The 27,518-nt window shown below is 35.7% G+C and overlaps 1 protein-coding gene across 1 annotated transcript; it reads left to right on the top strand.

Moving 5' to 3' along the window:
• The first annotated feature begins 594 nt into the window (after nucleotides 1-594).
• LOC127881330 (YEATS domain-containing protein 4-like) lies at nucleotides 595-26,794 on the top strand. The gene is made up of 7 exons (XM_052429089.1): nucleotides 595-762; nucleotides 11,944-12,063; nucleotides 12,168-12,234; nucleotides 12,890-12,984; nucleotides 17,099-17,191; nucleotides 22,517-22,604; nucleotides 25,805-26,794. The coding sequence occupies exons 1-7, from the start codon at nucleotides 724-726 to the stop codon at nucleotides 25,987-25,989; spliced, it is 687 nt and encodes a 228-aa protein (XP_052285049.1). The 5' UTR covers nucleotides 595-723; the 3' UTR covers nucleotides 25,990-26,794.
• The last annotated feature ends 724 nt before the right edge of the window (nucleotides 26,795-27,518 follow it).

Genomic DNA, 27,518 nt, shown 5'->3' with positions numbered 1-27,518 from the left:
GAATAAAACCAAATGAAAATCAAATAATGATCACGGGCATGCAGAGTTATGAACCGCTTCAATACTGGGTGTTGATGGAACTTTCATTGAATTTCTGATGCATTGAGCATTACTTTCCTTGTATTAAATCGATTGATGATAAAACCTCATATTTATTGATGAAAACAAAATGCATAGTATATACAGGGACCATATCTCGGTTGTTAATATTTTTTATGTATTTCTGATCACTTATATATTCCTTGCGCTGAGAATTATCCGCCTTACAGAATTTGTATAATGCTAAGATGGCTTTAATGTACACATGTAGCCTAACTAAGTATACACAACAGTATCTGAAACCCCACAAATGTATATTTCTATGAAAAAGATGAAGTGCAGGTTTATATATAACTCTTCCTTACTGGACAATTATTGAGGGTTTAAAGTGATTATAAGATTTTTGCACAGTTTATTTGCAATAAGTCTGGTCACTTATATCGGGATCATATGTCACAATTTAACAGCTGATTCAATTGGAGTGGTCTAGACTTTCGTTAGTAGTAGATGTCTGACAGCCTGTATTTGTGACCAAATGGCGAGTGCGATTTCGTGGTATCTAACCTCGTAAGCGCGATAAGTACAAACTATTAACTTCACGGTTAACATTTTAAGCGAAAATCCTGAATATTTTGATAGTGTTCACGTGAAGGATCTCTGAAAAGTGTAACTCGAACACAACAAATGACAGACTACGGCCAAGAGACGGGTGGACGAGTGAAGGTATCACTAAAATGTCAACTAAACGTTTGAAAAGCAGCCCAACATTAAAGGGCTTATTAACACTATATCATCCGATTACCTAGTCTCATTTATAAGACGCGCAAAGAATTTAGAGATACTTTTTATATGGGCTAAATTCTTTGGAACGTCTCATCGTTGAAGGACCTTTTTTGTGGTGGAGACCAGAAAGTTTAAATTTTCATCAATTTGCGTAAAATTGCAAAATAACATTACCAACTCATTCAGTTTTAATTCAGAAGTTCATTTTTACATCAAATATCGTCGATTCGAAGTTAGAAAGGCATAAATTCTTCAGTTAAACTTCTGCTTTAATCGCAAAACAATCACTGACATGTAGCCATGTCATAAAACTGATTTAAATATGAACCAATCAGAAGAAAGCATTACGGTGTAACGTGTACGCCAGTGCCTTCCCCAGGAATTTGGTCAGGCGCCCAGGGGGTGGGTTCGGGTTGATTTTTTTAAAATTTAACGTGTCAATTTACGTTCTGTGGTGCGTTATAACTCAAAGAAAAACAGCGTCAAAAGACGTCATTTGGTGCGCTATGACTCTTTAAAAAAATCCCCCAGTCATTTAAAAATATATTTTTTTTATATTGTTTAATTGTTTTAAAACTTTTCCGCACAGATAGTAAAATCCCGACTCGAACGATTCCCCAATACATCTGTTTCAACCCGACTCTATTACTGTATACTTACTATTTTTCAAGTTTCCATTTATTACCCGCTAATCCCGTTTATTCCGTTTTTATCAATCTCTTTCTGGTAAATATTTACGACAAAAGCTTTCAATTATTTCTTTAACACAAACATTGCCATTTTGTAAGTGACTATTTATAGATTTGATGAAATATTGCCTCTGAATATGCGTCAATCCCCTGACCTGTTGTGTGCTTGTTAAAACGCTCAATACACGCCATTTGTATGCAATAGACGCGACGTTGTACATGCTGCATAATTTTCGCGCTCTTTTTAATTGAGAAAAACATTCGACACAAAATAAATTTGCACTGCTAATTTGAAGCAAAAATATTTAACGTTGCGGTAACATTTACATTCGGAAGTGTGTTTCGGTTTAAAAACGCGTTAACATCGACATACGGTAATGGGTTTCGGATTACAAATTTAATTATTCCCATTTGAGATTTCAACAAATATTAACCGTTGCGTTATAAATTCAACGATAATTTGTTTACACACTTTACGAGTCGAATAAATGTTTTGACGGTATTATGCATGAAATTCACGTTGTCCACGAGGATCACGGCCGGTTGCCATCATCAGTCTTCTAACTATCGATTATCGGACGAAACATTTACAAGTGTGCGTAATTAATTCAACGAAAATTTGTTAAAGCGCATAACATGTCGAATAAATGTCAGAAAAACGAGGTGAATCAGTTCTATAAATAAATGGACATGTTGAGGTATACATGTACTGGAATTAAATAAATTGTTATCACATAATTGTAACCGGGAGTCATTTGCACAACTTACTCGCTATAATAATTAATTGTTTACCACTTGCAATTAATTTCTCGTATTAATTATGAGTCATAGGTAACACTTGTTTACAGTAAAAAAGTGTGATGATGATGCCCGAAACCGTCTTTAATGTTCTGTACTGTACTTATTACCAGTTTTATATTACTCAAATGGTACAACTTCTTGCTAATCAAGCTGCGATAAACTCTTACTTCATGCCCGACGTCAATCAAAAATAATGGTCGATAGTTAACCCCGCCCTCATAAGCATTTGCGTAACCGATTGGACGATGAACTTCACAGTTTGACGACTGGAAAGTTACCAGATACTTCCTTGTCAGCATTTAAATGACCGTGTAATGTGGCTAGAATAATCGATACGCGCGTCATGATATTCTCTTATCAGTGGATTATCCATTACCCCATGTGGTGTTTATGGCGATTACTTGTGAAAGTAGGTACCGAGTGCTCTTTTAAAATAGGGAATATTGATACACTGATAGGGAAACCTTGATTTTTTTGGACAATCTCCACTTTCTTTTACTAAAGAATACACTGATCGGAAAATTTCAAGCGCCCCGGGGACTCTGATTTCGAAATTCAAGCGCCCCGGCAAAGGGCGCTTAAATGGCCTGGGGAAGACCCTGGTGTACGCGTAATTTTATTTAACATGAGCTTTTAACACCGACTTTTACGTAACTAGATCTAGTATGCTAAACTTTGTCGATTTAATAAGCATATGTTCAAAACAGATATGGTGCAGTTTCTATTCACTGTTCTAAGTTTCAGGAAGTGTTTATCAGGGTTCGCACAGGGCTTGAAAAGTGCTTGAAAACGAGTCCAAGGCTTGAAAAGCCCTTGAACAAAGGTTGGCCTTGAAAAAGTGCTTGAAAAGTGCTTATTTCATGTAAAAAAGCCTTAAATGTTTATTTATGCTCAAAAATACTTTAATCATAGCTTTAGTTATTTTACTTAAGTCGTTCTTAAGGGAAATATTATGAAAATTTATCATAAATTCCTTCGCGCAAAAAAGTTGAATATGAAATATAAGTTTCGTACACTATTTAGTACGAAACGTTATGTGCAGTACACGTCACAGATTATGTGTACTACGTCAGAGGTTCTCCATAGTGATCAATTTTTGCGAGTGAAAACGCAGGGATGGGGAAGTGTCGTTTCAAACCAGGGTGGTTAACTGAATAAAAGGAGAGAGCTAAAGAACTGGAAAAGGAAATCAATTCTGTTGAAGACAAAATGTTATAGTAACTGACTGCTGTTCAAATGTAATGAACTAGTCTGTTTGATGTGAGCATAGAAAGAGACAATGTGTTTGTTTGTAATAACTTTTAAAAGTAAATACAGTACATTCAATGCGGAACAAACGTATTTCGCGATCCGCGGCACCAAGGCGAACCGAGTCGATGCCGCGTCGGTCATTGAAGCCGCATCAGTATGCGACGGCAAGTCGCATTTCGCCACGAAACTTCGCATCTGTCCGCCGAGGCATGCTGTGATCCGCGACATGATGCCGAGTCGATGCGCATCATGAAATAAAAAATCTTTTAAAAATTTTTAGTTACATGTAGTTAACAAATTTTGAAAGAACAATTATAATAATAATTAAAATCATAATAAATTTATTGTGCGCGGATTGTATTAGCATAGCATAGTTAATGTGTCTGGCCAATTAAGTTTGTTTCCCGCCCGTAGTGTATGTATTTCACACATAAACAATGTCACGTAATTATGTTTTCGCACATACAAGTGGTCAAGGCTCCAGCATATGGTGAAATTAATTGCATGTTGATTTTGCTATTATATTTAAGCTGAGAAAATTAGCAGTTTGAAGCCACATCAGTAATCAAGACGGTGACGACGTATTTGTTGTTTTGTTAATTATCAGCTTATTATAACTATTGTTTGAATATGTGTATGTAAACACGTTATATTTTGTTCATATTATACAGTTAGTATCGCTACTAATTACCCGATAATTCTGTATATTCCAGTTTTAAAGCAAATGCTGGTAAATATTTACGATACACAAACATTCTCGATATTTCCTTAAGAATCAAATACATTTTGGCATGTGTTACTATTTATAGAGATGATGAAATAACGTCTAATCGGGGCTTTTTTTTTTCAACTGAACACGCGATTCACGCTTAAGGTGATGTTCATGTATTTATACAACATTATTTATACACCCAAACTTTCCAAACGACGTTCTACATGTCTGCATAATTTTCGCGCGCTTTTTATGAAACAAAGGATATTTTAGCACTGTTTATTTGACGCTAGAATTTGCCAAAGGTTGCGTTAGCATTAAAATTTGGAAGTGTGTTTCGGATTACAAATTTAATAATGATTATCGAACGAAACATGTATAGTTGCGCGTAATTAATTCTACGCTTCACATACATATATGTACATGTAGGTGGATATCTTTTCACTCGATCCGCCGCGTACGTATGCGGCGGATTTACTCCGCGAAAGTACGAGAGGTTAATACTGTTAATTTCATGTTACATAACTCTTGAATACTCTTCATTAAGAAAGCAGAATTGTGACGTCGTCATGACGTCATGATGTCATAACGTCATTCTCTTACCAAGCAACGTTTTTTGGTGTTTAAGTGACATTGTAATGTTTCATTAGGGATAATTAAAGTGTAAACTATCATTTGGTGTTGGTGTTTATCTGGTGTTAGGTGTTAACAAGTGGTAGCAGAGGCGTAAAAAGAAATCCTCGGTGGAAAATTAGTGTGGCATAGTGTAATTCTGGCGTGGTGTAGTGTAAGATTTGAGTGACAACAGAGGATAAACAGCAAATTCAGCATGGCAACCAGGATCAATCCTCCAATTTTAGGAAATGGAAAGAACTATGAAAGATATAAGCAAGAGCTATTGGCGTGGAGAGAAATTACTGACATCAGTAAAGAAAAACAAGGAATTGCGGTTGCATTAACACTCCCTGAAAATGACGAATCACAAATTCGTGAAAAAGTTTTTGATCAACTAGGTTTGGATGAACTTAAAAACTATGATGGTTTGAAGGTCCTTATTCAGTTCTTAGATCAACATCTTGCTAAGGATGACCTTACTGACAGCCTGGAGAAATTTGAAGACTTCGAAGATTTTAAACGGTTACATGGACAATCAATTTCTGAGTTTGTGGCTATGTTTGACTCTAAATATAGAAAGATAGAAAAGAAGAGCATGACACTTCCTCCTGAGATACTGGCTTTCAAACTGCTTAGAAAGGCTAACATTTCAAAAAAAGAGAGGTTGTTGGTACTTACTGGCATGAATTATGACAACAAGAAGACACTCTACGAGGAAGCAAAGAAGTCGTTGAAGAAATTCAAGGGCAGTGAATGTGGATCATCATGCCAACAAGATAGTATAAAGTTAGAGCCGGCTTTTTTGGCAGCTAACGAAGAGGCTCTAATTGCAGCGGGGTATTCGAGAATACGGAGCGGCTTCAGAGGTAGCTTCAGTAATAATAGAGGGAGTAGCTGGAAGCGATACGCCGCATGAACACACGATTCGGCGGCCGCGAACTAATAATCTGGCCGTGGCGTAGCCGCGGATTATGTTTGTGCCGCGTTGGCTGTACTGTACATATGTGAGACTCATCGAGTTAAGGATGTATAACCTGTATTTCTATGTAATAACTAGAAATAACATGTATGAGTTATTGTGGAATAAGTGTAATGTGTTTAAGCAAATAAAAAAAAGAAGATATTTACTATGTTAATCTGGTTTGAAAATGCAGTTTTTAAAGGAAACTAACGTACGGTTCTCGGCCTTGAAAATGAAAATTTGGCCTTGAAAAGTCCTTGAAAAGTCTTGAATTTAGGTTTGAGATTTCTGTTTGAACCATGTTTATGCATGTCTTTTTCGCACCTCTGTCTGTGTTGTTTTATGTACTTACATTCTACGTTACAAAGGACGGTATACTGTACGATCTGTATCAATATTATGTATGTACAGTATAAAAATTAAAGATGTAATTTATTTCAGAACTTTTTAATTGTCAATTTAGAAAAAAAACAATGCTAAATTAATCCAGAAAAGTATAACATCGGTTTACTATGTAACGCGCTGCACCACAACAGACGAACGCAAACTGTATTTTACGCTGTTTATTCTTCCACTTTAAACCAGATGCTTTACATCGAGGTCGTGTTATCGATTTATATCTACACAGCGAGCGAATCGAGAGATATTGAAAAATTGAATAGTGGTTGGATTTAAATTGCTCAGGCGTGCAAAATTCAAAGTGTCATTACATAATTTTTACAGGAACATTATCGAGAAATGAATTATCTACACAGGTATGTAAATATTATTGCAATCCGTTGTTATTAAGTGTTTTATATCGGGGCTTGAATGTTGCGCACAAAATCCTTGCGCAACAATATAGACAAAGAACAAAAAATTCCCACCACATAATTGGTCTTTCACCCTTTGTACGCTCCAAATATTACCCATATAAAAAGTAGCTTAATATTTAAGAGCGTAAAAAATTTGGACTACCGATTACCGTGTATCGAGCGGTTAAGAAAACAAGTAAAATAATTTCTATATTAATGCAAACAATGCAGAAATAAACGATTTACCTTCTGAGATTTATTTAATTCCCATTAAATCCATGTAAAAATTGTTAATTTACATCGTGTTGAACCACGCAAAGCTGATAGTTCCATACAAACCCAATGTAAACATTGTTTATTTACAAATTACATTGTGTTGAACAACACAAAGCCGATAGTTCCATACAAACACGCAATAACATCCACTACGCGCGTTGTTTGCCTAGTATCTACTCCATATAAACGTACTTACAGAGCCTTTGATAATTTTTGCAACAGCGGCTCTGGGAGTACATATGCACCCCTTCATAAACACAATCGCAGTTCTCTGCACAGAATTCTTGTGTAGCACTAAACAGACGTCGTTTGTTACCAATTAAGGAAAACAATGACTAAACTTCAAAAACACATTAAATTACCTAAATGGCAGCCTACGGTTGTTATCCTTTGCATGCAACCTAAAAAAACACACGAAGATGTTTAAGCACACTATTCTTGCTGACATTTTCATTTTGAAATTCAGAACAGTGTAAATATTCGACGTCTGTTCGACATCATTATTGTCTTAGGTTACATCAAATATCATGATGTCCAAAAGATTCGTGTACTGCAACCTAACCTATAGCGACACTTAGTTGGCAACATTAAGACAGTTTCCCAATATGGTGGATAGAGCGTACGAAAGAATAACAAAGTTAATAAAATGCAATTATTTCCTGCTTTAATGGTACCATTTGCATGAGTTTGTGCTTTAGACAGGTAAACATAGATAAGTTTTTGCAGTATCAGTGTTCCATAGCATTTTCAGTGGTGATCAAATTTTGCACCTTTGGACAAAAGACAGCGCATTGCAACTCTCAGCAACCCTTTGGGTTATTAAGCTGAGGTTTGAATTATTGCAACTAACCTAATATCGAGACATCACTTCCGAAAAGGGAAAGTACTCCATTGCAATAGGCAATAAGCCAACAAAACTAAAAAATTCGATTCACTGAACATATTTATACAAACTGAAACAGTAATATAACTTTTTAGAACTTTTATTCACAATTTAACAAGTTTCTGTTTTATCGGTGATTCTTTTTTTGAGCAACATGGACACATAAAAGTGCTCAAGAATTGCAAAAACACAGCAATTCATCATTTGTTCAAATAAATTTAGGCATATGTGTTACAATTAAAATATTTGATGATTTAATGTTCAGGACTGAACATGTGTATATTGTCATTTCACTTATTTAGTCGATGTGCGTGCACAGTTCATATGCTAAATTGTTTCATGCAACCTTTTCGTAGAATCAAGAAAAAGTTAAAGTATTTTCTTTAAAATAAATCAAATACATAAAAAGGCTAGTGTTTACATTAGCTCAGCCATATTCCTCAGTTTGCATTTGATGTGGAAGTTTAATGAAGAGAACATCCAATGGAATAGGGATACTTTTGGATTATTCCGGTTGAAGTAAGGTTTTGAAATGCAAGTATACTTGTGTTTTTTTGTTTTTTTTCTTCTCATTTTGGTGGTGTTTGTATTTATTTTCAAGCGTAGTAATGTTAGTGAGACAAAATTCTCGGAGCTCAAGCATGTCACGTCATCACGAGTGCCGTGTTCTTAATGTAAACAAAGTGATCGAAATTAGGAGACGCTTGATATAATGGAATTGTACAATATAGATACTGATTAACTCAGATTTCACTATGATGTACATGTAAAGATGCACTCAAGTTGCCATTAACAGATCAGCAGCCTTATTAATTTGTGCCGTTCAAAAAAATGTTTTCAGACTTGCAGTATGGAATGAGTGATATATTGAAAGTCATATATTGACGTCCAATTGAACGAATGTTTATGGGAGCTAACTTTCGTTAATTTGCGGCTACTAGCCGCAATTTCACTAATTAACAAACAGCTCTAAAACTTTAACAAACAGCTCTAAAACTTTAGCTGAAATTTCACTAGTATATGAACAAGAATGTGATCTACATGTTGGCACATGTGTCATATATGGGAAAAATCTAGTTTTTTTTTATTTTGGGGTTAAATTTTATTGGGAAACACCACACGCAAAAATGTTGCAAAGTCAAGTCATGAAGAGCTCTAACCGCCATCTTATTGCACAAAACAAATTAACCTAGTTTCGCGTTAACTCAATTAACAACAATGGCATAATTGTGTTTAAATATCATATGTACAATGTACAAATGCCCGCCTTTTGTGCAGTGTATGATTTTTCAAATAGACATGACATAATAAAATGTAAGCGACATTGTGTACTTGACATTGTCCTGCAAGTTGAATAAAGAATATTGTCAAGTACACACTGACATTCACATGGTAAACTATTTATGCTACAACATTTAAAAAAAAACACTGCTCAGTTGTTGAAAACAATAGCCTAAAACATATTAAATTACTTTTTATCCTACAATATTTATAAAAAAATCTTCATGAGACAATCAATATAAGCGTTTAATTGTTAAAATAAATAAAGTTGTGCCACAATTTGGCACAAATAAACAAAAAAATATTATTTTTTTTTAATTATAAAACAAAGCATCCTTGGAATAATTAAAATATCGATTAATGATTCTTAAGTATATTTTGCATTCGTCTGATGCTTTAAACAAATATTTTAGTGTTATAAAACACAATGTCTGACTTGTCCTTGAAATCGTTTAACTTGAACTGGTGTTTAACTTTTTCGTCAGAAAAATTATGGGCAATCAATTAAAAATAAAATTACCGAAAGCCAGTTTGGAGAAACATTTTAGTGGAGGAGCAAAATAGGATATTCATGTAATATAAAGGATAACACACACCAGAAATGGGCCGGATGTCTGAAAATAGCACACATTTAAATAGTGACATGTATATGTGTATTAAAATCTTCTAGAATTATGGTTACCATCACGAAATGCACAGAAATAATCGGTTTTCAAATAATTGGATCTCTCCACTCATTCCACGCCGCGAAACCCTTCAGGTGTTGCAATTCTTGTTGAATATGGAATGAGTGATGAGTATAATGATTTGATGTTCAATTGAATTAATGTATATGGGGACTAACTTTCGTTAAGTTGACCTTATTAGCTCGGCTGTTTTCGGAGAAAACCCGAGGTATTGTCATAGCCAGCTCGCCGTCCGCCGTAGGCGTCGTGCTAAAACCTTAACATTGGCTCTAAAATCAAAGTGCTTCCACCTACAACTTTGAAACTTCATATGTAGATGCACCTTGATGAGTTCTACATGCCACACCCATTTTTGGGTCACTAGGTCAAAGGTCAAGGTCACTGTGACCTCTAAAATAAAACTTTTACATAGGCTCTAAAAACAAAGTGCTTCCACCTACAACTTTGAAACTTCATATGTAGATGCACCTTGATGAGTTCTACACGCCACACCCATTTTTGGGTCACTAGGTCAAAGGTCAAGGTCACTGTGACCTCTAATATAAAACTTTAACATAAACCTTTACATTCGCTCTTAAATCAAAGTGCTTCCACCTACAACTTTGAAACTTCATATGTACATGCACCTTGATGAGTTCTACACGCCACACCCATTTTTGGGTCACTAGGTCAAAGGTCAAGGTCGCTGTGACCTCTAATATAAAACTTTAACATAGCCTCTACAATAAAAGTGCTTCCACCTACAACTTTTAAACTTCATATGTACATTCACCCTCCTCATTTCTACATGCCACACCCATTTTTAGCTTGGCTGATTTCGGAGAAAACCCGAGGTATTGTCATAGCCAGCTGGTCGTCGGCCGTCCGCCGTAGCCGTCGTGCTAAAACCTTAACATTGGCTCTAAAATCAAAGTGCTTCCACCTACAACTTTGAAACTTCATATGTAGATGCACCTTGATGAGTTCTACATGCCACACCCAATTTTGGGTCACTAGGTCAAAGGTCAAGGTCACCGTGACCTCTATAAAAAAAAAAAATCTGACAAGCTTTCGCAGCTGAGCGTTGGCACCCGTTATGCAGTGCTCTTGTTATTGTTATAGCAGCGATTTGAGTGTTTTAAAACTGGCTCTATAACTTTTGCTTAATTTTTTTATGTTTATGAACTAGAACATGATCTAAATGTTGGCATATGTGTCATATCTGGGAAATTCTTGTTTTTGAGTATTTTGGATTTAAATATTTTTTCTGGGAAACACAAACAAAAACATTGTGATAATCACATCACGAACATCACTGGCCAACATGTTGTTACACAGCACAAAGAAACCCAGTTACTCATTAAATCAATAAACAAAGACAAAATATTGTGTGTAAATATCATCAATACAAAGTATAAATGCCTGCTGTTTGTGCAGTGGATGGTTGTTCAAATAGATATTACAGAATACTATGTTTGTGTCATTGTGTACTTGAATTGTCCAATGAGTTGAAGAAAGGTTTACATGGCAAGAGCCGTGTAAGCCTTTCTGAGACAAGTGGGATAAATTCAAGTACGCACTAACATTAACATGGTATTCTATTCTATTTATGATAAAAACATTCATTTGACAGTCACAATATTAGTGTTTAATTGTTAAAATCAATAAATAAACATGAGCAACAAATCAACAAAATAATAAAAGGTAATTATAATTAAACTAGCACAATATTAAGATAATACAAATATTGATTCAAACTGAAACTAAGCTGTAGATTTTGGATTTGTTCAATGCTTTTAAATATTTGACTGTCGTCATTAAAATCCAGAGAGTTTAAATGAAACTGGTGTGTTTAGTCACAGAAAAAACGTCCCACAGGATACATCATAAATTGCGTAATTAATTGACTGAAAAATAAACGTATGGAAAGCTGGTTTTGAGATAAATTTTAGTGGAGAAGCAAAACAGGATTATATCAGTGTTCTTCAGAAAATTTTAGTAGCCATTTTTTATTTTCAAAGTATCCGGCAACTAAGCAATAAAACATGCGTATTTGCACTGTTTCAATTTACCCAATTTATATTTTGGGTCTGTTTGTGCAGATTTTATTATGAACTTAAATGGCAACATAATATATGTGGGCATGCAAATTTACAGTGTATTGTGTAAATGCTGTTTACTTAACTTTTCAAGGGCATAACAATCATCAAGCCAATAGTCTATGGTAACGTAGCCCGGTACTTTGGCAAGAAAAGAGAAGAAGATGGACATACACATCAATGGACAGTCTACCTCAAACCTTACAAAAATGAGGTATGTTACTTTAGTAATTTTGATGATATTCAATACTCTCAACAGTTTTAGTACATGTAATGTATTTTGTACATGTTTATTGCAGTCATGTGTGTGTGTTTCAGGACATGTCCACGTATGTGAAGAAAGTTTCTTTCAAGCTGCACGACAGCTACCCAAACTCAACACGAGGTAAATTTCCTGTTCCTGGTCAGTTTCTGTATATGGTCATATAATTGAAACTTTGGAAGTCTTGATGTCAATTTGTTCAGACATTAAATTAGCAGAAGTGATCTACCAATATCTTAAAAAATATTTTTAGTCCCCTATCAGTGAAACCGGAGGGGACTTACATGTATGGTTTGCGCTCTGTGTGTCCGTCAGTCTGTGAGTCTGTCACAGTTTTCTGGATCCTGCGATAACTTTGAAAGTTCTTTATATTTTTCATGAAAATTGAAACATGGAAAGATGACAATATGGAGATTATGCACGTCATTTCATTTTATTCCTACGTCAAGAATTCTGGTTGCTATGACAACAAATAAAAAAAAATAATCTGAAAATGCTGGAGTTTCACCAGTAGGGGACTTTTATTGCTTGGCAATAGTCTTGTTTTTATTAAAAAAACGCCACAGTTGGCTTTCAATTTACCAGTAAATCTATTTTTGATAAACTCAAAAACTGCATCTTCTTGCTCATTTAAAGACAAATATATCTATTACAATTTTGTTTTCGGTTCATGAAGTACCACTTTATTAAATTAAGAATATTTACATTGAACTTTGACTTTTTATGCACTACATGTAAGTCAGTAGATTCTAAGAAAGATGTCTTTATTTACTTGCAGTTCTAACTAAACCTCCATATGAAGTCACTGAGACTGGATGGGGAGAATTTGAAATCATCATCAAAATATACCTCAATGATCCATCAGAACGACCGGTAACAAAGCACAAGGCTCAGTCTGAGTGAAAATATTGTGTGATTATGTCCACATTCAACTGAGGGTGACAAATTGCATGGGGTTTGTCTATCTATTTAATTGACCATTAGTCTGCTGTCACACTTAGCTCACACATGGCTTCAATTTAGTATCTTCAGAACTAACCATTGAAAAGCTTAAATATTTCACATGGTGAAAGGTCTTTATGACACACATGACTTCAATTTAATATCGTCAGAACTAACCATTTAAAAGCTTTAATATTTCACATGGTGATTGGTCTTTATGAAAACAAGACCCCAAATAATGCAAGCAAGACAAATGTTTTCTCACAGGGTAACTTATGTGGCGCTTGCAATATGAAATTATATAGATGCAATAGTCAGCTTATAGATAATTATTACAGTCCCTTCTGTTGACTTGGAATTACTTTTCCCAAATTATTACCGTTAAATATATTATTATTGTACCTGTTTGACTTTATGATTACAACTTGTCTGTTCCAGCCAATTTAATCACTAAACTAAGCTGGAGCATAAACAGAGGAAATTGAAATCATTTTTATGTATGTTGGGCAACAAACATGTTTCACATCTCAATCATACTTGATTGGTATGTATGATGACCCCTATTGAGTAAGAGTGAAATGCGTGAAATGTGAAAGTCAGTTATGTAAAACTGGTTTTGAACACACAGCAAGAATTACAGTTTACTCTTACTAACTTAGGGATGGGCTAACTGACCAATAAGTGCAAGTGTTCATATGCATGAATCAATCAACTTTTTGCTCACCTGAGATCACAGTGCTAATGGTGAGCTAGTGTGGTAAGTCTATATCCAGCGTCCTGAAAACCTTTATCTTATTTGCCAGTAATGAACTTTTAGCTTGTGACCCCGCTAAAGGTCTCATTTTCAATTGTATGTTGAATTGAAGAAACTTGTTCAGAATGTTTTTCATGACAATATCGACTAGGTCAAGTTCTAATCTTTGCATCCAAAAACCACGCCATCGGGCCAAATGTTTGGAAAACCTTGTTACCACTCTAGAGGCAAAATTTATGAATGAATATTATTAAAACTTGATTACAACATTTATCTGGACAAAATCAAGAAATATTTTGAATTGGGTTATGAGTGTTCCAAAAAAACAGGCCACCAAGTCAAGACATAGAAAAACATTGTAACCATTTTAGAAACAACATTAAGGACTCATTCTTAATAAAACTTGGTCAGAATGTTTATCTTGAAAATATCAAGGCCATGTTTGCTTCAACATTCTCATTTGTTTTGAAAGAAAACATTAGTTTATTATGCATGTTATGTCTTCCAATGTTCTGCTTAGCCTGTAGCCATGTTATTCCTTTTTTGATAAATGAAAAGAATGGGAAAAATTACTGAAGGTTCCCATTATTACATGCTCAAGGGCATAATATACACAACCTAAATTAAGTGTTGTTATCCCCGCCATCGGCAGAGGGATATTGTTTTGGCGTTGTCCGTCCGTCTTTCCGTCCGTCCGGAGCTATATCTTGGAAGTGCTTTGGCAGATTTCATTGAAACTTTGTATGAGTATATATATGGATAAGGGGATGATGCACGCCAAATGGCATTGTACACCATCTGTTAATAATGGAGTTATGGCCCTTTGTATCTTGAAAAAATGCTTTTTTGGGTGTCAAATATAACACTTTTGTGTCCAGAAGCATATTGGCGGGGGATATCAATTCAACGAATTTGCTTGTTTATTAATTAAGTATAAAATAACTACCTGGCAGTTTTGTAGAATTAACATGCAGTCTAACCTTCCCTTGCGACCACCTTTGAAAAGCCATCCCCTGTCCATAACCACCACATCTATTTCCTCCCGATTATATATTTTACCTGCCAATAACACCCACCTGCAAACAATGACCAGCGACCGCCATTTTGCATTCCCAAAAGTCCATTTTGATACCTAATAAGGACCACTTCAATCATAACAATCAATGATTTCACAATATATTTATTTATTTATACATTTATATAATTTTTGAAATATATATTAATAAACCTAAGGAAATTGAAAAAGTAAATATCAAAACAAAACTGTGTTTTCAATCCTTTTTAACATTATACATGCATTTGTATTCAAACATTTAAACAATAGAGCAGATATGTAGATAAGGCACCTTTTAAAAGCCTACTAGCATATTTTGCAAAGTTTTAATGGATCCTGTGAATAAAGACCACCTGTATACAAAGAATCACAGGACCACATCCCTTGAGTGGTCTTTATTGGCAGGTTAGACTGTATACTTGTTATGAAAAGACATTAAAGTCCATGTTTTGAAGTGCACTTTTTATGTCCCCCACTATAGTAGTGGGGGACATATTGTTTTTGCCCTGTCTGTTGGTCTGTTGGTTGGTTGGTTTGCGCCAACTTTAACATTTGCAATAACTTTTGCAATATTGAAGATAGGAACTTGATATTTGGCATGCATATGTATCTCATGGAGCTGCACATTTTGAGTGGTGAAAGGTCAAGGTCATCCTTCAAGGTCAAAGGTCAAATATATGGGTCAAAACCGCTCATTTAATGTACACTTTTGCAGTATTTTAAATATTCAAGATAGCAACTTGATATTTGGGATGCATGTGTATCTCATGGAGCTGCACAATTTGAGTGGTGAAAGGTCAAGGTCAAGGTCATCCTTCAAGGTCAGATGTCAAATATATGTGGCCAAAATCGCTCATTTTATGAGTACTTTTGCAATATTGAAGATAGCAACTTGATATTTGGCATGCATGTGTATCTCATGGAGCTGCACATTTTTAGTGGTGAAAGGTCAAGGTCATCCTTCAAGGTTAGAGGTCAAATATATGTGGCCCAAATCGCTAATTTTATGAATACTTTTGCAATATTGAAGATAGCAACTTGATATTTGGCATGCATGTGTATCTCATGGAGCTGCACATTTTTAGTGGTGAAAGGTCAAGGTCAAGGTCATCCTTCAAGGTCAAATATATGGGTCAAAATTGCTCATGTAATGTCACTTCTGCAATATTGAAGCTAGCAATTTTATATTTGAAATGCGTGTGTATCTCATAGAGCTGCACATTTTGAGTGGTGAAGGGTCAAGGTCAAGGTCATCCTACAAGGTCAAACATCATATAGGGGGACATTGTGTTTCACAAACACATCTTGTTTATCTCTTGGCAGTGCTAATGAGTCAGCTATTCTGGCCAGTCACTGTCCATGACATTGTCATGGTCATAGTCAACAATTTGCTAAAACAATTCCAGAAAAGCTTCGTGGATTAAACTTGGCAAGAATGCTCCTGGGATGGTTCTTTAATAAATTTGGTAAAAACAACAATGAAAATTGATACACTGTAACTCCAATATAACGCGGATGACGGGGTCCAAACGGAAAAAAATTGTCTTGTTCAAAATGAATGCTTGAATTTCGAAGTAATTACACAAAAATGTGCTGCCTGTTAACACATTTCGTTATTTGATATATAAACAAATATGGCTGACGAAGAAAGATGTTTTGATATTGATAACTCTGCAGACTCTAAAAATAAACAAACAATTTTCATTTGGTGACCCACAACCAAAGTGTTTTAAATTATTTTGATTCATTAAATGGCTTGGAGAGTGGATATCCTTATATGGCTTTATTGAAAGTTAAAAAGTCTTCTAGTCCAAAACAAATGGCTTTTTTCATACAAATGTTCATTGTGTGACCCTTCACCAAATTTATTCAGATGATTTAATTATGGCAACAAAGAGGAGGCAGTTTTCTTTACATGAAAACTTAACAAAACATTCTGACTGAAACCACATGTATTACCTTTACCAAAAACAGGCTTGCCAGCAAGTTTTCCTTCTCTATATTGGAAACTGTTGATACAGTCTAAGCTGTCAGTAATAACTTTTAAATTTGGATATTGGAAAGAAATTTGTAAACAACTAAATTTCTAAAAATCATATTAACTGGTCCATCAGTATCATTACCTTACAGCACTTGAACATATGCTGAGTTACATGCTAAAATATTACTGCAAGCCACTACAGTAAGCGCCCCCAGAGCAGTCTTTTTCAATGTGTGTTATCATGGGCTGATTTCAGGTGACAGTCTACCATTTATTAAAGCTGTTCCAAAGTGAGACAGATATCATGCTGGGCAAGAAGTCATTGGTGTCAGAATCCTATGATGAACTGGTAAGTCTCCTTGTATGAACATGATGTTGTATGAACATGATGTTGTATGAACATGATGCGTATTGGAAAGTATTATGTCAACGTTTAATGTGGTGACATGCCTGTAATTAACACAACTTTTGATGAATGTCCTTGCACAAATTCAACAGTTTATTGATACTCAGCACATATTTTCTGAGTTAACTGAGCAGGCTTGCTAAGTTAGTTAGAACCTATTTATTTTAGCTTGATTGCATAGAAAGCCTCAGGCTTATTTGAAACGCGTTTGAGTCCATTTCCTGGGACAAGAACCAGTATCTATGGTATCTATGGGGGAAATCCAAAGAACGCTCCCACTGTAGGGATCGAACCCGTGACCTTCCAATTGCTGAGAGGACACCATATCCATTACACCACTGCGACCTTTGCCAAGGTCTGCTTGCTAAGTTGGTAATGTGTTAGACTACAGATCCAGTTGGTAATGTGTTAGACTACAGATTCAGTTGGTAATGTGTTAGACTACAGATTCAGTTGGTAATGTGTTAGACTACAGATCCAGTTGGTAATGTGTTAGACTACAGATCCAGTTGTTACTGTGTTCGACAACAGATCCAGTTAGTAATGTGTTAGCTAAAGAAACTTCAGCGTACAGTTTACATAGTATTGACAGACCTGTACGCTGAAGCTAACCCCGTATCAAAAGTCAACCAGAGTCATAACATATTTATGTCACGCTATAAATCAAAGAAAGCTCATTTTCTTGGATACATTTCTACATTTATTGGTGAATGAAAATAAAATACTGCATCGGGGATTATTTTAAGGTTCAAATGTTTCAAATGCATCTTACAATATACGAAAATAACTCTCATCAGTCTGAAATTCACAATTTTGACGCCATTGTCGCTTTGTCACGTGACGAGTATTCATTTCGATACTTTCAGATCGACCTTGACATTATTTGCTGAAATTGTAAACATTACTTTCATTTTCTGAAATCTATTATTTGTGATAAACAACTTACGTCTGGTGGATTATAAGACTGATTTCAGTGTGAATCCGGTAGTTTAAAATAATATTTACTTTGAGTTTGTATTAACACTACAATTTGTTTACAAAACAAGCGAGAATAATTTAAAATACCGGGAAATGTCATTCTGAATTTGAAAACACTTGAGCACATGGTATGTTACTAAAAATAGAAATAACGTCATATGACCGTGAAATCTCGGGAGATTCGCATTTCAAGTAAGTCTGTCACATCGCTGTTTTTCTCGATATGTAAAAGCAGAATAGATAAATTTTAAATGTTTAAGATAGTATTTTGTGAAAGATTATATCAGTTAAATGTAAAAAAATGTCAATCTTTCCGATCAAGTGGTTGATTTGGGACAATAACTGCATTTAAAAGCTGTTTTGGACCGGTATTTATTAACTGTCAACTTTTCGGGAATTTTTGGTTGACTTTCCTAATGGGGTTGGTCCATAACAATAAAGTCGCGCCAGTCAAAAATCATAAAAAGCGACATTTAAAGTTATGGAAGCCAGAACTAGTAATGTGTAAGACTACAGATCCATGGATTGAAGGTTAATTTCCTTGCTTGGTCACAATTTTTGTGTAGGGATTTGTAATGAAATCCTTTCTACAGCAGTTCTCTTCCTACATTAATGAAAACATGCAAGGACCTTTCCTTGCATGTTTTCATTAATGTTGCTGTTCAATGTCCTTGCACATGCTCATTAATGTTGCTGTTCAATGTCCGTGCACATGTTAAGTAATGTTGCTGTTCAATGTCCTTGCTCATGCTCAGTAATGTTCCTGTTCAATGTCCTTGCACATGCTCAGTAAGGTTGCGGTTCAATGTCATTGCACATGCTCAGTAATGTTGCTGTTCAATGTCCTTGCTCATGCTCAGTAATGTTGCTGTTCAACATCATTGCACATTTTCAGTAATGTTGCTGTTCAATGTCCTTGAAACATGTTCAGTAATGTTGCTGTTCAATGTCCTTGCACATGCTCAGTAATGTTGTTGTCCAATGTCCTTGCACATGCTTAGTAATGTTGCTGTTGAATGTCCTTGAAACATGTTCAGTAATGTTGTTGTCCAATGACCTTGCACATGCTCAGTAATGTTGCTGTTCAATGTCCTTGCACATACTCAGTAATGCTGCTGTCCATCATCCTTGCAAATGCTCAGTAATGTTGCTGTTAATTGTCCTTGCACATGCTCAGTAATGTTGCTGTTCATTGTCCTTGCACATGCTCAGTAATGTTGCTGTTCACTGTCATTGCACATGCTCAGTAATGTTGATGATAAAGTCCTTGCACATGTGCAGAAATTTTGCTGTTAAATGTCCTTGCACATGCTCAGTAATGTTGCTGTTCAACGTCCTTGCACATGCTCAGTAATGTTGATGATAAAGTCCCTGCACATGCTCAGAAATGTTGCTGTTAAATGTTCCTGCTCATGCTCAGTAATGTTGCTCTTAAATGTCCTTGCACATGTTAAGTAATGTTGCTGTTCAATGTCCTTGCACATGCTCAGTAATGTTGCTGTTCAATGTCCTTGCACATGTTCAGAAATGTTTCTGTTAAATGTCCTAGCACATATTGAGTAATGTTTCTGTTCAATGTCCCTTGCACAATTCAACGCATTACTGATTATGTTAAATATCATTACACATGTTCATTAATGTTGCTGTCCAATGTCCTTTCATGTGTCCAGTAATGTTGCTGTTCAATGTCCTTGCACATGTTCATTAATGTTGCTGTTCAATGTCCTTGCACATGCTCAGTAATGTTGCTGTTCAATGTCCTTGCACATGTTCAGTACTGTTGCTGTTCAATGTCCTTGCACAGGTCCAGTAATGTTGCTGTTCAATGTCCTTTCACATGTTCAGTACTGTTGCTGTTCAATGTCCTTGCACATGTTCAGTACTGTTGCTGTTCAATGTCCTTGCACAGGTCCAGTAATGTTGCTGTTCAATATCCTTGCATATGTTCAGTAATGTTGCTGTTCAATGCCATTGCACATGCTCAGTAATGTTGCTGTTCAATGCCCTGGCACATGCTCAGTAATGTTGCTGTTCAATGTCCTTGCACATGCTCAGTAATGTTGCTGTTCAATGTCCTGGCACATGTTCAGTTATGTTGCTGTTCAATGTCCTTGCACATGTTCAGTAATGTTGCTGTTTAATGTCCTTGCACATGCTCAGTAATGTTGCTGTTCAATGCCCTTGCATATGTTCAGTAATGTTGCTGTTCAATGCCCTTGCACATGCTAAGTAATGTTGCTGTTCAATGTCCTTGCACATGTTCAGTAATGTTGCTGTTTAATGTCCTTGCACATGCTCAGTAATGTTGCTGTTCAATGCCCTTGCATATGTTCAGTAATGTTGCTGTTCAATGCCCTTGCACATGCTCAGTAATGTTGCTGTTCAATGTCCTGGCACATGTTCATTAATGTTGCTGTTCAATGTCCTTGCACATGCTCAGTAATGTTGCTGTTCAATGTCCTTGCACATGTTCAGTACTGTTGCTGTTCAATGTCCTTGCACAGGTCCAGTAATGTTGCTGTTCAATGCCCTTGCATATGTTCAGTTATGTTGCTGTTCAATGCCCTTGCACATGCTCAGTAATGTTGCTGTTCAATGTCCTTGCACATGCTCAGTAATGTTGCTGTTCAATGTCCTGGCACATGTTCAGTTATGTTGCTGTTCAATGTCCTTGCACATGTTCAGTAATGTTGCTGTTTAATGTCCTTGCAGATGCTCAGTAATGTTGCTGTTCAATGCCCTTGCATATGTTCAGTAATGTTGCTGTTCAATGCCCTTGCACATGCTCAGTAATGTTGCTGTTAAATGTCCTTGCACATGCTCAGTAATGTTGCTGTTCAATGTCCTGGCACATGTTCAGTAATGTTGCTGTTCAATATCCTTGCACATGTTCATTAATGTTGCTGTTCAATGCCATTGCACATGCTCAGTTATGTTGCTGTTCAATGTCCTTGCACATGTTCAGTAATGTTTCTGTTAAATGTCCTAGCACATATTGAGTAATGTTTCTGTTCAATGTCCCTTTCACAATTGCTGTTCAATGCATTCGCATGTGCTCAGTAATGTTTATGTTAAATATCATAGCACATGTTCATTAATGTTGCTGTCCAATGTCCTTTCATGTGCTCAGTAATGTTTCTGTTCAATGTCCTTGCACATGTTCAGTAAAGTTGCTGTTCAATGTCCTTGCACATGTTCAGTAATGTTGCTGTCCATTGTCATTGCACATGTTCAGTAATGTTGCTGTTCAATGTCCTTGCACATGTTCAGTAATGTTTCTGTTAAATGTCCTAGCACATATTGAGTAATGTTTCTGTTCAATGTCCCTTTCACAATTGCTGTTCAACGCATTCGCATGTGCTCAGTAATGTTTATGTTAAATATCATTGCACATGTTCATTAATGTTGCTGTCCAATGTCCTTTCATGTGCTCAGTAATGTTGCTGTTCAATGTCCTTGCACATGTTCAGTAAAGTAGCTGTTCAATGTCCTTGCACATGTTCAGTAATGTTGCTGTCCATTGTCATTGCACATGTTCAGTAATGTTGCTGTTCAAAGTCCTTGCACATGTTCAGTAATGTTGCTGTTCAATGTCCTTGCACATGTTCAGTTATGTTGCTGTTAAACGTTCTTGCACATGTTCAGTAATGTTTCTGTTCAATGTCCTTGCACATGTTCATTAATGCTGCTGTTAAATGTCCTTGCACATGTTCAGCAATGTTGCTGTTCAATGTCATTGCACATGTTCATTAATGTTGCTCTTCAATTTCCTTGCACATGCTCAGTAATGTTGCTGTTCAATGTCCTTGCACATGTTCAGTAATGTTGCTCTTCAATGTCCTTGCACATGTTCAGTAATGTTGCTGTAAAATGTTCTTACACATGTTCAGTAATGTTGCCCTTAAATGTCCTTTCACATGCTCAGTAATGTTGCTGTCCATTGTTATTGCAGATGTTCAGTAATGATGCTGTTAAATGTTCTTGCACATGTTCAGTAATGTTGTTGTTCAATGTCCTTGCACATGCTCAGTAATGTTGCTGTCCATTTTGATTGCGCATGCTCAGTAATGTTGCTCTTCACTATTCTTGCACATGTTCACAATGTTGCTGTTCAATGTCCTTTCACATGTATATTAATGTTGCTGTTCAATCTCATTGCACTCGCTTAGTAATGTTGCTGTTTAAAGTCCTTGCACATGTTCGATAATGTTGCTGTTCTACGTTCTTACACTTGTTAGATGATGTTGTACATGTTAAATTATGTTACACATGTTGCATGTTATATTTCAGGTGTTCAATGACCCCACCTTCATGATGCAGCAGCTTTTGAATGGAACGCGATCTCTCTCTATTGGTGCATACAAACATGACACAGACTGTAAGTTTTGTACCTGTCATGTCTGAATTTTACTCTCATTAATTGAAAGCTCTTAAACATGTTAACGACAAATATATACTATTCGCTCAACTATTTACCGAATATGCTGAGCTATACTACTCAACCAAATATCTGCATCTTCCTCATGCTCTGTTAAGGTAAGCATGTCACATCTAAGTATACAATTGAAACTTCACTCTTGTGTTCAGCGTTGTTGTATCATTTCACTGACAAAGTTCTGTTACTCTGACCTTAAATCAGCCAAATTATGCCCCTTTTTAAACAGGTAAAAAAACAGCTGTATTATGGGAACACCTGCATAGAGGTGGTTGACTGGTGGTTGGGAAGCAAGAAATATTTGTTGTTGCATAATTTTGTCTGGCATAGATGATGGTTCTTAAAAAAAACTCGCCATAAGTGAACAGCATGATGAGACAAAGTGTTGTTCACAAGGACCAAATGCATATGTCCAAGGTCAAGTAAGAACTCGAGGTCAAATTTAGGAAATTGTACTTGACACTTCGTATTGAGTGTAATGTTGTCCAGCATGAATGAATTTTCAAATCACTTGGCATATCAGCATGATGAGACAGAATTAATGGCGCAAGAATCAGGTCATTGAAACTTAAGTCAAGGTCCATGGTTAAATTTAGGAAATATTTATTGCGTGGATGGATCTTCATATAACTTTTCCCAAGTCATCATCATAACAAGATAGAGCGTTGCATGCAAGAACAAGGTCCCTAGGTCAAAAGTCAAGATTTCGTTTTAAGGTAATGATCAAATTGAAGCAATTTCTTTCGACTCTCTGTCCAGAGCAAAGTTTTGCGGATCAAGGACGTATTTGCAAATACCTTTGAAAAATTGTTCAAGGTGATGAGATGGTGTAAAGTGTGCAAGAACCAGCTCCCTTTGTCCAAGATCAAGGTCAAAATGCAAGGTCAACGTTTAGTATCGTTTAATTACATCAAAAAGTGTTATGCATGAGGAGACGTAGTGTGGCAAACAAAATGTAGGTTACAACGCTCAAGTCTCAGTTCACAATTAAAGGTCAAATTAAGGAAATTAGTACTTAATTCTTTGTCTGGAGCACAACTTTGTCCATCATAACTTGGTAAAACCCATCATCTTGCGGAGACGAAATGTCATGCACTACAACCAATTCACTAGCTCTAAGGTCAAGGTCACAAATCAAGATCAAGGTAAAAACATAGTCTTTAGCAAATTAAGAATTTTGTAACAACTTTGCAGTAGTTACAAGTGTACAGAGCATGCACAACAATCAAGTCTCTTGGTTGTAGGTCAAGGTCACAATTAAAGATAAAAGGTAATATAATAAAACTAAATTGAGAGTCAGACTTTTCAATCTTTACATGAACATTATTTGCTCATTCATGAATACACTTGAATACATTTTTCATGAAAAATCTGACTTTGTCTACATATAACACGCGCAGTCAAATCGGCTTGCACAAGAACATTTTTTCTAATAAGCAATGTCATTTGCTGACGTTTCACAATCTTCATTCAAAATCATGATTTGAAAATGTTTTGGTAATTTGTTTGCTGATTCTTCTGCAAGAGTCTTTCTGAAGATAAAGAACGAGCTACTTAAAAAAAATCTGTGACTGACATATCAGTGAAACTACTACAAACAAGCAAATAAGAGTTTCTGAATGGTTAAGAAAGTTCAATGTCCTAGTACAGCGTGTACTACACAGTGTCGTTAATGAAAGCTCATTTAGACGCTGTAAGAGAGCTGACCATATTGTGAAAGTAAAAACATTGAGCAAGAAAAGAATGATTGCCAGAATTGTTCACTAGAATCCGTTACCACAATGAAGAGCATAACAGAAATCAGCTGAATAAATACTGTTATTGTTGCAGAGTTTTCATAGCTTATACTGGTTTGATTGACAAACAGTTTTTTTATTGCCAAAATTTACCGGTCCCATACTACACAAGTTCCTGTCTTATTGTTTGTTAGCTCACCTGAGCACAATGTTCTCAGGGTGAGCTTTTGTGATTGCCTTTTGTCTGTCGTCCGTCATGCATCGTCAACATTTGCCTTGTTAACACTCTAGAGGCCACATGTATTGTCCGATCTTCATGAAATTTGGTCAGAAGATTCGTCTCGATGATATCTTGGACTAGTTTGAAAATTGTTACGGTTGCTTGAAAAACATGGCCACCAGGGGGCAAGCATTTTTCCTAATATGGCTGTTATATGGCTACAGTGAAACCTTGTTAACACTATAGAGGCCACATTCATTGTCCGATCTTTATGAAACTTTGTCAGATATTCGTGCCAATCATATCTTTGATGCGTTAGAAAATGATTACAGTTGCTTGAAAAACATGGTTACCAGGGGGCGGGGCATTTTTACTTATATGGCTATACTTAAACCTTCTTAACACTCTAGAGGCCTCATTTATTGTTAGATCATCATGAAACTTGGTCAGAAGATTTGTCCACATGATATCATGGACGAGTTCAACAATTGTTCTGGTTGGTTGAAAAACATGGCCACTATTGGGTGGGGGTATTTTTCCTTATATGGCTATAGTTAAAACTTGTTAACACCTTAGAGGCCAAATTGATGGTTTGGTCTTCATGAAACTTGGTTTGAAGATACATCCCAATGACATCTTGGATGAGTTCGAAAATGATTCTGGTCTGTTGAAAAACATGGCCACCAGGGGGCAGGGCATTTTTCCCTATATGGCTTTATATGGCTAAAGTTAAACCTTGTTAACACTCTAGTTTATTAACTATGTTGACTTCAATGAAATAATCCTCAATCAGTTTACTTTAACAATCATGAAATTATGATTTAAAATGATTTTCCAATGGAAAAAAAATCATGGATTTCCAACACAGTTATGTCATTAAAAGTTGCTTGTTGTGGTCTTTACATTAAAATATTTATTTTATATAAACTCAGAATTAAAAACATAAAAAATAAGTTGCTTTAACTGTAGTAATACAATTTCTTGTTCGCATGTGTATATTTAATATTTTATCCCCTGAATACATTTATGCCTCTAAAGGCAATCCCAAGTTCCACATTGTTAGCCTGGTGATTTTTTCATCAAGGGAGCTAACTTCTACTTAACTCAAAATGATCTGACTTGTGAAAAAGCTCTATTATGCAATATTTTTCAGTGATAATTTAGTATTACTGATATGTTTATTTCAGTTGAGGAGAAGAAAGAAAAGTCGCTGGTGAAAATTGAAAATGCCAAAAGAAAAATCCGATATGAGATTGGTGAGCTGACTGAACGACTCAAACAGAAGAAACTGACCATACAAAATCTTAAAGATGAAATCACAAAGTTAGATGCACCAAATGTTGAAACAACTATGGTAGAATCCTTAACTTGATGTGAAAGTACAGTTTTTCAGGGATTCATCATGAAATGTGTCAGAAATTGTGTTGTTTCATTTTAAAGTGCCATCACTTTTACTTGCATTATGCTATTAAATAAGTAAAAGGTGATTGAATCTGTTCTAGAAATACTGCACGTTGATTTAATTTCAGATTTTACTAGTATTAAGTGAGCCTGAACCCATTTATTCATTAACTATGACTTCTTGTAAGTTCTGTTTGAATGTTGTGACAGTTCTTCTGATGTTGGTTGTGTGGAGTACACTTCCATGTGACATGTGTGTCTGACCTTGCTTTCAGCTAAGTGCAAAGCAGTGCTCAAGTTGTTGAAGCCATCAAACATTGTTCAGAATAGGAAAGCTGTAAATAGTTATGTTCTCCATTATACACCCCCTCCTCCTATGTAAAATGTTTGAGCCTCCATTGTTGTGTTAACTGCATATCTCCTTTTCTTTTTGAAATGGAACATGCCTCATATGCTAACATAATTGTTATGATTTGCAGAAAGCATGACTCAGTTATGCTGGTTCAAGGTCCAACTTAAAGGTCTCCCCTATGGCCTTTTAAGGTTTTCATGAAACTTGGCTTTAATATTTAGTTGATTGAGACAATGTGCAGAAGCCAAAAGTCAGTCACACTGGCCTTTATATGTTGTGTCTGCGCCCTATTATGACAATAATGTACACCAATTAAATGATTTTCATGAAAGTTTGCCAAAGATGTTTAGATGTTTGTGCAGAATGCATGAGTCAGTTACATGCAGTCAATGTCATACTTTCATGGAACAAATGTATGTGTCAATTTTCTTTTCTTCTGAATTATCGCCTGTACCCTTTGAAGGATTTAAAAGAAACCCTGTAAGTATGTTAAGGTCATTGGGATTATGTTCATTATGCGAGAGTCAGTCAAGCCATTTCAAGGTCGAAGTCAATAGTTTAGCCCTCATTCTAATCGTTTTTGATCACGTTTTGACAGTTATTTTTCGTGTTCTTCCTTTGCGGTCAACATTTGCCTCATTTTCACATAAGAGGTGACTTTTATTGTCCAATCTTCATGAAACTTGGTCAGATTCTTGTTATTGATAATGGGGCCAAGTTACAAACTGGGTCATTCAAGGTCAGAAACGAGGTAGGCCATTAGGTCAAATAAAAGAAAAAGCTAGTTAAATCTCATGAAGTCACACTTTTTGTCAAATTTCCATGAAATTTGTCGAGAACTTAAAATCTCTAACCACGATGATCAGGGGTTTGATATTTTGTGTTTGACATCATATTGTGGTCCTCTTACTAGTTTGTTAAAATCATGCCCCTGCGGTCAAAACTTGCAAAGCCCCAGTGGTCAAATTAGATTCCATAGTTAGTGTTTATAAATTAAAAAATCCTTTCTGGCACAGCAATGGTCAACGCTTTGATATTTGATCTGTAACACTGTATAGTTAAACTCTTCTTGTATCATTGTTTGGTGGTCTTTCACCAGGTTTGTTCAAATCATGCCCTAGAGGTTAAATAATTTATGTAGATTTCTA

The sequence above is a fragment of the Dreissena polymorpha genome, chromosome 5, assembly GCF_020536995.1.
Source record: "Dreissena polymorpha isolate Duluth1 chromosome 5, UMN_Dpol_1.0, whole genome shotgun sequence".
Taxonomy (NCBI): Eukaryota; Metazoa; Mollusca; class Bivalvia; order Myida; family Dreissenidae; genus Dreissena; species Dreissena polymorpha.
This window is presented reverse-complemented; position numbering and strand designations above follow the sequence as displayed.

Excerpts from the sequence above, each read along its gene's own strand:
- LOC127881330 (XM_052429089.1), top strand. The coding sequence starts at position 724 with ATGACAGACTACGGCCAAGAGACGGGTGGACGAGTGAAG. Across the intron at positions 763-11,943 it reads AGACGGGTGGACGAGTGAAG|GGCATAACAATCATCAAGCC; the intron begins GTATCACTAAAA and ends TAACTTTTCAAG. Across the intron at positions 12,985-17,098 it reads ATGATCCATCAGAACGACCG|GTGACAGTCTACCATTTATT; the intron begins GTAACAAAGCAC and ends GGCTGATTTCAG.